The 12,444-nt window shown below is 44.5% G+C and overlaps 1 protein-coding gene across 1 annotated transcript in view; it reads left to right on the top strand.

Moving 5' to 3' along the window:
* Nucleotides 1-11,466, top strand: part of tex264b (testis expressed 264, ER-phagy receptor b) — a gene marked incomplete at both ends in the record, with an annotated part of 268,522 nt that extends 257,056 nt beyond the window's left edge. Inside the window, one exon of the mRNA XM_084315664.1 lies at nt 11,195-11,466. Coding sequence (XP_084171790.1) covers nt 11,195-11,466 — 272 coding nt within the window. The remainder of the gene's footprint in view (nt 1-11,194) is intronic.
* Between the last annotated feature and the right edge of the window lie 978 nt (nt 11,467-12,444).

Below are 12,444 nucleotides of genomic sequence, written 5' to 3'. Positions count from 1 at the left end.
CATCAGAGAGGTCAGAGCGCAGGGCGCAGTGCGGCACCGCGGCCACCGCCGGAGCAGGTTTGGGGTTCAGGACCTTGCTCAAGGGCACTTAGGCAGAATGGTGGGCACCGTTGATGTAATACCAGCCACCCTTCAGTCACCATTGATTATTGAGCTGTACTGTATTGTACCCATTCTGCAATCTGTTGATAACGTTTTCAATCAATCAATCAAAACCAGCTCACAGCTGGAATACACCCTCCTGTCAGTGGCGGGGATCGAACCAGCAACCTTTTGGTTACTGGCTGGCCTCTTTGCCTCTAGGCTTTTACCTCTAGGCCAGATCTGGAGTATGAGTACCCAACATAGTGATCTACATTGTGGAATTTAAAGGGGAATTTTGCAGATGTTTAACCTGAATCCTTTCGTTCTGTTGTGAGTAGGGTTGGGTACCGTTCACATTTGAACCGTTACCAGTACCAGTACCGGTTCCTGGAATTCGGTAATTAAGCGGTACCCTTTTTCTGTAATTAACTCTCCTCCAGCACCAAAAAGATGATTTCAGTTGTAAAAAAAAGTACAAACTTCTCAATTTCAACATTGTCATTTATTTTGTTATTTATTGTTGTAACACACCGCACAAAATAAATCGCATGATCATGTATTATGTTTAAATATCAACATTATCTGGTCATCCTCAGTAAATAAATGGCTGCATTTTATATGGCGCTTTAGTGCTTTACAACTTGTTCCTCACATTTTACCCATTCACTCACCGACGGTGGAGGCAACCATGCAAGGTACTGTATATACCTGCTCATCAGGAGCAATTAGGGGTTAAGTGTCTTGCTCAAGGACACTTCGACACACTGCCCGGGAGGAGCGGGAATTGAACCGGGAACCTCCAGATTACCAAACGACTGCTCTACCTCCCGAGCCACTGTCGCCCCCAAATATTATCAAACTCCTCTGACCTCATCTGGTCTTTCCAAATACCCAAGAGATGGGACAGTAATATATATATATTTGTGGAAAAGGCTCGCTCTTGTCTGGTATATTACACTTTATACTAAACATGTAAAGGTACCAAGATTTGGTACAGATTTATCTAATGTGAATCTGTATTCGGTAGTACCGATGTCATTTGGTCCGTACCATTACAGAGTTTGGTACCCAACCCTACCTTTAAGTATACTGCCAAAACCAGTGGGTCACCACTTCCTTCACTAAAATGTATCCCAATAAGTTTGTCATGACCTGGTCAGTCCTTCCTCAGTGCACAGATGTCCTTGTCCATGATACCTGTTGTGGAAAACAGAAAAATGGACACTGGGTGTGACTTGTTATGGTTGTGATTTTCATCATCTTCTATTTATAAAATATTCCAGAATGTTCTCGCCATCCAACTTATTAGGTTTATCCCGCTGTTTTCTCTGCAGGGAGGGAGCTGAAAGGCCACACGACTTGAAAGCAATTACAACAACAACAAAAAAGTTATTAGCTCATTATATTGTAAAGTTTTGACAGCATCCTCACCATCAACTGTTTGATTTAATGTCAGTTTTCTAGGATCATTATACAAAACCTATTGAATATCCATCTGGCGGCACCCGTGGGATTTGGATCGTGTTGTTGCTCTGTTTTTGTTTATAAGCTAAACTCCTGTAGAGGCCTGGCTGTAGGTGACACCCTCTTAGGTGCTAATGAAAGGCCCAGGCCCTGAGGCCTCTCTGGTAGGGGGGGTGTGGTGTCACTCACCGGGGGGGTTGTCCACAGCTCAAGACACCATATGGACAGGCCTGCTGCCTCCCTTACTCTGCGTACCGGACAGAACCCCATCCCCCACGTCTCTCAAGATGCACAGGCGTTTTAATACCCTTTCAGAATGTGACTCTTGAGGCTTGACCGTCACATCCAAGGAAATGTTTTGGTAATTGGTAGCAGTAATGCTTGCGGGCCAAAGAGGGGGGTAATAGAAAATTTCATATTTAATGCAGTAATATTGGATGAAGCAGGACTAATGAGGAGAGAGACAGAGAAACGGAGAGAGTAGTCGGCTTTGTGTTGAGGCTTCCATAGGCTTCATTAAAGGCCCATACAGGGGGTAGCAAAAGAGCTGTAGTTTGTCCTTTAATTGGTCCAATTAATTAAAAAGCCTTAATTAAGTTGAGATCGATAATTGCTTGTAGCAAAAATTTCAATGATTCTTTGTTGTGTTAAAATTAATTGGGCTTCCATTTGAATATAGTTTTAGCCCCGCTAGTGAGAGCTACAGTAGCAAGAGGCTCTAGGGATGGCAATGCCGGTCAGTTGGTCGGCTAACCACTTTGATCCTAGCTAGAACTTTAGTGAGATATCTCCAAAAGTAGTTGCCAGATTGCCATGAAATTTGCTGTGAGCATTCAGGATCCCAGGAGGAATAAACCCAGGCATTTCCTCTAGGGCCAAACTTTTGAAACGTTTGCAATGTATATATAAGAGCAATGGCCGGATTGCCATGACATTTGCTGGGAACATTCATGACCCCTGGAGGAAGAAACCTATTGATTCTGGTTTCCTCTAGTGCCACCCATCAGTCCAAAATCTTCAAATGAACATATCTCCTGAGACTGTTAGTCATACAGTCACAAAATCTGAAAAAGAGCTAATGAGAACGTCGGTCACTTGGTCGGTTGGTTCAACCACTTTTGTTGGGTTAACCGTTAGGGTTAGGGATACAGAGCAGAATGGCCTCTAGGGGCCAATAGCAGGGCTTTTAGACCCTTAGTCTTGTTTCTACTTTCATCTTCGTAAGACTCTGAAGCCTGGTACTTGGATAATGATTATAAATAATACACATTTATACAACAGTTAGTTCCAACCAAGTAATTTGATTGGACAAGAGGCATTCCATGAGTGTTGATATTCAGTGTAACATCACTGGGACTTTTAACTATATGCATCATAGTTGCATAGGTGTTCTATTAATTACCGTTAATTAGGGCGTGTTCACACTTGAAAGTCCGGGGATAGTCCTTTCTGGTGGACCAAATGTGAAAATGATACATTGTTTGATTTTGGTCTGCGTTCACACTACCCTTTTTGGTGCGGATCTAATTTGTAAACAAAGGACATACAGTCGAATCTATTGGACTATAGCACTCACAAACGTAAACAGTTGCCGGCAGCGTAATGAGAGAGATACTATTACGACAAGCACGGTGCAAGTCGACTAGAGAGGAGAGAGAGAGAGAGAGAGAGAGAGAGAGAGAGAGAGAGAGAGAGAGAGAGAGAGAGAGAGAGAGAGACTGTCCGCGCGCCTGTCATTCATTTGAGTTGGGTCGCTCGCAAGCTGTCACATGGCGCTGTCAAGTTGGGTCGCGCGCCAGCCGCCACTAGGCGTCTGTCACTCATTTGCTCTAGATTAGGTACTATATAAAGTTCGATCGCGTTCACACCAACAGCAAACGCACCATGGTCCACTTTGAAACGAACCGAGTCCCAACTTTTCAAGAGGACCATGGTTCGGTCGGTTGGTCCTCAAAATAGTTCGGTTTGTGTTCACACCTGTACAAATGAAACGGACTATTGATCTAAAGGGACCATGGTCCACTTAAAGTGGACCAAACAGGGTAGGTGTCAACGCGCCCTTAGACTACATGAAAGCTAGCTAAATAGTTACTGGAGAGTGGAGACCATCCACTGAGCGCAGGAAAAGATGGAGCAACAACGTAACGATATGCCACCCAAGAGACTGTCTGTGTCAACTGATTCTTATTTCACTGGTTGTACAATAAATGGAAAGGTCCAGATCAATGTACATGACACAAAGTAGCTACCCAGCAGTAACATGTGGAGACCTATAACTAAGTAACAAGCTGTGCATGAACATTTTTGTGTTCAGGTTGCCTGGCAATGGTCAAAGTTCAAAAGCGTAGTTGTGGAACTATTTGTTGGCGGAGCTAAATACATGATTAAATAAACAAGCAAATCATAATCTGCTGTCGCTTATTACTGTTAACTAATAAATGGCGATTGTAGAACTGTTGTATGAAAGCAATATCACACTCGAGGTCATGCTGTTTTACTGAATATCAGCACAGCTGTGATTGTCTTTGTTGCTCTGCAACACAGCAGCACTCCCTATTGTGTGAAATTGCTTAAATATACTCAGGTTATGTTATAGGTTATGGGGTGTAAAAATTATACTTAAGTGAAAGTATGGGTACCGTCTCAAAATCTTACTCAAGTACAAGTCAGAGTATCTGGCTAAAAACACACTTGAGTAAAAGTTAAAAAGTTTCTACTTTTAAATGTACTAAAAACTTTTTTTCATTCCGGGGCAATGAAATGTTCCGTTTCGTCCTCTTCATCACTCGTACTATCGTTTGTGGCCATCTTCTGTAGCTTGTCATTCTGACTGTCTATTATTCTGATAGCAGGTGTTTAATAAAAGATCCTCGCTTTCTAGTCTTGCACAAGGACCAATCAGCATGGGTATGGGTGGGTTCATTTTCCATTGATGGGGATTTGATTGGCTGTAAAATAAACAAATATACTAATTAAAATGGTTGGACCTGCGAGATTTGTACTTTGTAGGTCTGTCTTTTAAATATAAGGAGTAAAAAGTAATTTCTTTTCTCTGAAATGTAATTGAGTAAAAGTACAAAGTATACAAACCTAATAATACTAACAACGTTTTTACTCAAGTACTTTACACCCCTATATCTCAGTGATATACCACAAGCAAGGAAAACTAACCCTCCAGACACTGTCAGTATTACAGGTTCCCAAAAAAAACACATTTTACCAGTGTTTGCCATTAATTTCATCTTCATACTGTAACGTTGAAACAAAACAATCATCTGGAATGAGGACGATGCCATCTCACTAACTAACTATGGTCATTACTGTGGCTAACATGGACACAAAATGGACAGTCAATATCCATAATAAGATATTTCTGAGGTATTTAACTTGACTCATTAAAGAAGAAAGGTTCAAAGGAAATTGAACTGGCTTCCAACCTCTATTGTGGTGTGTGATGTTGGAGGAGAGGAGTGGTGCTGGAGGAGAGGAGTGTGGTGCTGGAGGAGAGGAGTGGTGCTGGAGGAGAGGAGTGTGGTGCTGGAGGAGAGGAGTGTGATGTTGGAGGAGAGGAGTGTGGTGCTGGAGGAGAGGAGTGGTGCTGGAGGAGAGGAGTGTGGTGCTGGAGGAGAGGAGTGTGGTGCTGGAGGAGAGGAGTGTGGTGCTGGAGGAGAGGAGTGTGGTGCTGGAGGAGAGGAGTGTGGTGCTGGAGGAGAGGAGTGTGGTGCTGGAGGAGGAGAGGAGTGTTGTGCTGGAGGAGAGGAGTGTGGTGCTGGAGGAGAGGAGTGTGGTGCTGGAGGAGAGGAGTGGTGCTGGAGGAGAGGAGTGTGGTGCTGGAGGAGAGGAGTGGTGCTGGAGGAGAGGAGTGTGGTGCTGGAGGAGAGGAGTGGTGCTGGAGGAGAGGAGTGTGGTGCTGGAGGAGAGGAGTGTGGTGCTGGAGGAGAGGAGTGTGGTGCTGGAGGAGAGGAGTGTGGTGCTGGAGGAGAGGAGTGTGGTGCTGGAAGATAGGAGTGTGGTGCTGGAGGAGATGACAGATCTATGATCATTCATCACTGGCTTAAATGAGTCCACCTGTATGACAAATCATCAGGACGAGAACGGACTCATTTCTACTGAAGGTAGAAAATGTTACCTCTCACTTCTACCCCTGGCACACCAACACATGGTGTAACACCTAAGCAGTCAAAGTTACAGAACAGAATATTACTAGAGTCTAGAGTCACCTTTGTCCCCTCGGTTCTGTGCACAGAGTGGAAGTGACATTTGGGTCCGTGACGGGGGGAATGATAATGTGACAGGTACCCATGCTGCTGTCATCCGACCGGGGCTCGTCTCTGCCGGGTCAGCGGAGCATTGGGAGACTTCTCGGACCGTCGCTCCCCGTCTCCGTGACGGGATCAAGTCTCTCACCTCCCCCGCGACGTGCCTCCTCCTGGCGGTTCCTCCCATCCCAAAGTCACCCTCTTCTCCATCACTCCCCTAAACACGGTAGCACACCGTGGGCTTCACATCAGGGCTCCATCATAGGGATTCACTGATTTCAGAAACATCCGACATTGCGTATTATAAGTCTATGTCGATTGCCGCCGCTGACGATGTGTTGCTCTTCAGAGGTCGTGACCTCTCTATTCTTTGGAAAATAACCCTACTGTTGCACTCAAAGTAAGTGGAATAAAGCATGTTGAGGAACTGAGAATTTGGCAGAATATTCCAGCACTTTAGTTGTTATGGATGAATTGTTGCTTTGAAGAGTAGAGAGACAGGACGCCTGAGGGCACCACTGAACCTCTCCTATTAAATCTAGAGAGACTTTTTTGGTGGCTGGAAAAGTAAGGGTACCCTGCCTAATGTGTATTTTCTAAACCAAAGGGGATTTCTTCCCTATTGACTGATTACATTTAGTTGCGAGTCGCTTCAGGCCTTTGCTCTTCAGGGGCTCAGAGTGCACATTTTGTATTGTTTTGATTTCAGTTTTCTGTTCCTCCTAGAAATTATATGCAAATCAGCTCAGTGTAAAGATTTATTGTTATGAAGATAGATATGAGTTGTTGTTGTTGTTGTTGTTGTTGTTGTTGTTGTTGTTGTTGTTGTTTATTGTATAAAGTCGTTAGCACTGACTCGTACTGTATTCCCTACATAATTGCTCATGCGGCCAACTGAATGCCATACAGTACATTCCACCCACAAGTTTATTTTTGTCTGAAAGAAGCCTTTTGTGAGGAAATCACGTAATCCTGTGATTATTCAAACTGTGCAGTAAGTGTGTTGTAGTCAAAGAAAAATCAATGATCGGTTTATCTGTAAAATTTGAAATAACATTGAAATCTTGCCCCGGCTTGGTCACGGATACGACCGGATGTTGACTAGTCGTCGCTTTCCTTCCTTCATGTCTCGGTCTTATAATATGACTTATTTTGCTAGGGACTCTGTCTTGACTTGGTCTTCGCTCAAACCCAACTGGACGTGGTCTTGGACCTGACTGAGGTGGTCTCTTTGATTAAATTTAATTTAATTTAAAACATGTACATGTTTTTTATTTGTACAACTTGATTGACAAAGGTTGGAGATTAAGGTTTTAAACTCTGCAACAGAGGGGAGACTATCAAGCTTTAAGAGGACTGTTGGAGTTCATTCCATGAGCTAGGGGGCATCATAGCAAAATGCAGGTTAAGGAGCAGCCTTAGAATGGGTTCCATAGGTTTAAAAATTCCAATATTTACAATTCTGGGTTTCGTGCGTGCGTGCATGTGTGTGTGCGTGCGTGCGTATGTGTGTGTGAGATGGAAAGAGAGACAGATTGAGAGAGAGATATGAATGAAGGCTATGTATGGCATTGGCTATGTATTGCGTGTGCTATAAAGAGAGAGAGAGAGAGTAGAGAAGTGTCTTCCCTGTCAACGAGGAACAGCTTGGATTGTGTTGAGATCAACATCATCATTGATGAGTAAGAAATAGGATCTATGGTCCCAAACATCAAAACTTTTAACATAAAGTTCCTGGTTTAATTAAAAGTACTGTAAGTAAGAGTACTGTCTCTACTGCTGCATCCAACCACAACACCAAACAAACACCCAGACTAAATAAAGCACGGAGGTGTCTAGTGTTGGACTGCTATTTGATCCCCTCCCAATACAACCCAATGGAGCTTAATTAACGAGCAGAATGCAGGTTTCAGGGCTTGTGTTTTGGTCCAACGTGAAACAAAGCTGTGACTGACAGCACTGGGTGTAACTACTGTTCCATTGCTAATTAGCAACCTGAAAAATCCCCCCCTCACAGACAAAGAAAAAGCATTTAGACTTAGACACTTACTCTTGGTGTGTTGACAAATATATGAATAATGGATCATTAGTTTCCATGTATCAACACCTTTCAGAACCTGTATTATCCATATATAATGAATATGTACAGTATGGAATATACTGAATGGGTATGTAATAACCTTCGACAGTGGCTCAGGAGGTAGAGCAGTCATCAGGGAATCCAGAGGTTCACTCCCGGGCAGTGTGTCAAGGTGTCCTTGAGCAAGACACTTAACCCCTAATTGCTCCCGATGTGCAGGTTGGCACCTTGCATGGATGCCTCTGCCATCGGTGTGTGAATGTGTGAGTGAATGGGTAAAATGTGTGGAACAAATTGTAAAGTGCTTTGGATAAAAGCGCTATATAAATGCAGCCATTTACCATTTCATGCACCTTTCCACTAAATAATCTCCCTTGCCTATATTACTACCTACTATACTAATATGTCTCTACTACTATGGACTCAACACTGCAGCACCCAAGTTTCAACACTGTTTGATGAACATTGTTACTCAGCTGAGAGAGTTGTACCCTTCCTGCTGACTTGTCATACAGAACTTACAGTACAGTAAACTATTACCATAAATGGCTCAGAGGTGGAGATGGTGAGCAGTTTTACATTTCTTGGGGTCACTATTTCAAATGACCTGAGCTGGCACTCCAATACCAGAACCATTGTTAAAAGTCCCAGCAACGTATTTTCTTTCTCAGGAAACTGAAAGAGTTCACAAATAACAGGGTGATTCTACACAACTTCTATCGCTGTGTGATCGAGAGCGTTCTTACCTCCTCCTGTACAATATGGTTTGGTAATATCACAGACCAGGAGAAGAAATCTCTGAATAGAATTGTGCGTCTTGCACGCAAGACAATCGGGTCTAGCCTGCCAGCTCTAGAAGAGATCTATGGTGCCAGGCTGCTTTCCCGTGCCTCTGGCATTATCAACGACCCCTCTGGTCACCCAGCCGCAGGCCTCTTTGCCCCCCTCCCCTCGGGCAGACGTTACCGCTCTATTACATGCTCTACCTCTCGGTTTACAAAGAGCTTTTTCCCCAGTGCTGTGCGGAGCCTGAACGACTCCAAAGGCTAGTTTTGTATTTTATCCTATTTTGTTTCTGTGTTTTTATTAGTGTTATTTAGTCAGGTTTGTGGAAGTGCTTTTTTAACTATGATATGCACTTTTAGGGGATGTTCGATATCAATTTTAGCATTTGTCCTTTTATACTGTCTGTGTTTTATACTGTCTGTGTTTTTTACATATTTTTCCTGTACTGTTTACACAGTGTTTGCTCATGTACCCGTATTCCAATGTGGATTAGTCCATACATGGCAATAAAAATCTTTGACTTTGACTTTTGTAAGTCGCTTTGGATAAAAGCATCAGCTAAATGACTAAATGTAAATGTAATAGCTGCACAGTTGTCATTGTCCACCAATAGTTAGCTAAATCCCAAAAACCTAGGACCAATAGAGCCACTGAGCGAGTAGATCCCGCCCACTTCATATTCTTGTTATCTTCCGTTCAGTTTTACCTCAGCCCAGCGTGAAATAAACAGAATGAGCACCGGAATTCACCGAAAAACAATGCCGATTTATTTTGCACATAATCTCACACACATCCAAAAACTCTAAATTGTTTCGCGCTCATTCATTTAGTTTGACAGTTATTGAGAATAAATGAGTTTGAATGTGGCCATCATTGATCCTCCGTACAATCCTCTGTGTTGTAATGATGCAGATAAAGAAAATAGCAATACCCCGTGTTATAGGGACTGCTACTTTATCATTTCATTGAGCTGTAATTAACACAACACAGGGATTCAGTGGTGCCCATAATTCAAACTCATTTACTCTCAATAACTGTCAATAAAGTGGGTGGGATCTACTTGCCTATGACACAAGGCCCAGTGGCCCCATTGACCTCTACCCTATTGGTCTAAGGTTTTGGACCAGTGCCCCTTTAAGTTAACTAGGACTGTATGGAGGTTTGTGAACACCTGTATGTCCGCTCATGATGAAAGAAAGACATTTGTATGCCTATGAGATTAGGTATATATAAAAAAAGATTATTCAGGCAGATGCAGATATTTTCTACAGTTTTATATTTTCCCCACCCATATCGGTCGATCGGCATAGTTGTAAGAATTTTAGTGCAAATACTGTACAAGTACAATTCAGGTAAAGCTTTTCAGACGTGCCTGTCTCTAGATGATGGAGTGGTATCATCTGTATAGGAAGGTTACATTACTCCCCGGACACAAGCATGTAAATGAAAGGAGAGATATTTATTTTAAATAGAAGTGACTTTGTTATTGTTATTCTGTTGTTCACTTGGCAACTTGGTATTGGTATTAAGCAACACATACACACACACAGTTAAAAAGTCACAAGAATACCAATTATTCTACTATTGGCCAACAATCACACTAAAATACAACAGTACAATTGGGACCCCGATTCCGATTGTACTTTCTGAAGGCCATCCTCACTGTGTGTCTGTCTCTGTGGTTCTGAAGGCCCTCCTCACTGTGTGTCTGTCTCTGTGGTTCTGAAGGCCCTCCTCACTGTGTGTCTGTCTCTGTGGTTCTGAAGGCCCTCCTCACTGTGTGTCTGTCTCCGTGGTTCTGAAGGCCCTCCTCACTGTGTGTCTGTCTCCGTGGTTCTGAAGGCCCTCCTCACTGTGTGTCTGTCTCCGTGGTTCTGAAGGCCTTCCTCACTGTGTGTCTGTCTCCGTGGTTCTGAAGGCCTTCCTCACTGTGTGTCTGTCTCCGTGGTTCTGAAGGCCTTCCTCACTGTGTGTCTGTCTCCGTGGTTCTGAAGGCCTTCATCACTGTGTGTCTGTCTCCGTGGTTCTGAAGGCCTTCCTCACTGTGTGTCTGTCTCCGTGGTTCTGAAGGCCTTCATCACTGTGTGTCTGTCTCCGTGGTTCTGAAGGCCTTCCTCACTGTGTGTCTGTCTCCGTGGTTCTGAAGGCCTTCCTCACTGTGTGTCTGTCTCCGTGGTTCTGAAGGCGTTCCTCACTGTGTGTCTGTCTCCGTGGTTCTGAAGGCCTTCATCACTGTGTGTCCGTGGTTCTGAAGGCCCTCCCCACTCTGTCTCCTGAAGGCCTTCCTCACTCTGTCTCCGTGGTTCTGAAGGCCTTCCTCACTCTGTCTCCGTGGTTCTGAAGGCCCTCCCCACTCTGTCTCCGTGGTTCTGAAGGCCCTCCCCACTCTGTCTCCGTGGTTCTGAAGGCCTTCATCACTGTGTGTCCGTGGTTCTGAAGGCCCTCCTCACTCTGTCTCCGTGGTTCTGAAGGCCTTCCTCACTGTGTCTCCGTGGTTCTCACCACCCGTCTCCCTCCGCAGGTGCAGAGTCCAACAGTGAATACAGCGGGAGCGGCGTCCTCCTGTCGGACAGCAGGGAGACGTCCCGGGCCCCTTCCTCCGTCCACTCCTCGCTCCGCCACGACCGAGGGGGCAGCCGGGACGACAGAAACTCCACCGCGTCCTCCAGCACGTCCTCCTTCGAGGAGCTGGACCCGGAGCCCCCCGGCGGACGGAAGGAACCCGGCGAGGAGGAGGAGGAGGACCCGGACATCACGGAGGAGCAGGGGGTCGTAGCCGGGGGTGAGGAATGATACGGAGACGCTGGGATACCAGAGGGGAATGTCCCGACAGTGAGGTGGATCAAAGGAGATCAGAGAGATATATCAAAGGGCTGACGGTCTAGGGGTGGAGAGAAGGGTGAGACCCAAAGGAGACTTGGCTCAGACACCGATTTCAGTATATTTGGGAGCTTAAAGGAGACACATTACGCATCTCTTCATCAAGGCCATACGACTGCCTTGTATCTGCGGTACATGTTTGTTCAGCTTCTTTATTTTTTTGCTAATAAACTACCGTAGCTAAACCCAAATTGTATTACCTCTCTTCCAGCACCTCTTTCTTCCCCGGTATTGAATAACACAACTTTTTGGCGGGTGTGACGACGTATTTTAAACGTATCGTTCCCCTTCCTAGACTAAAAGAATACTTTTACATACCGGCTCCGAAGAGCACAGCAAGTGACATCACAAAGAGCGATACAACCGAACAGCTTTTCTTTAGTCTTGCAGGCAATAAAGCGTTCCGTCTTGAGACGGATATCCGTCAATTTGATTCGGAGTTCCGTCATTTGATTCGGAGTCATGACGGATTTTAACCTGGTATATTATGATTTGTAGATGCATACAGATTGAAACTAAATTGAGCCAATCAGAGGCGTCAAATATCATGAAAAAGGGCATTTTGACCATTCTAACCAATCAAACGTGAGCTTGACGCACACACACGCTGCTCGCAGTGCCCTCCCCCTCACAGACCTGTCTCATTTGCACCGAAGATAGCAAGCGTGCAGGTCCTCTTTTAACACCACTGAAGCATTAAACAATGGCCCAGTAAACTATTCACTTTAGTTTAATACACGAGGCGTTATCTAACGTTATCTAGCTGGCTAGCTGATAGCTCATAACATAATTGAAATTCGTTTTTGCAGCTGTGGCTAACGTTAGCTAGCTACCGATCTTGGGCTGGCTAACGTTAGCTACCTAGCAGCTGTAGCTAGCTAATACAGTCTG

This window comes from Notolepis coatsorum, assembly GCF_963971535.1.
Source record: "Notolepis coatsorum genome assembly, chromosome: 6".
In the NCBI taxonomy this organism is placed as follows: Eukaryota; Metazoa; Chordata; class Actinopteri; order Aulopiformes; family Paralepididae; genus Notolepis; species Notolepis coatsorum.
This window is presented reverse-complemented; position numbering and strand designations above follow the sequence as displayed.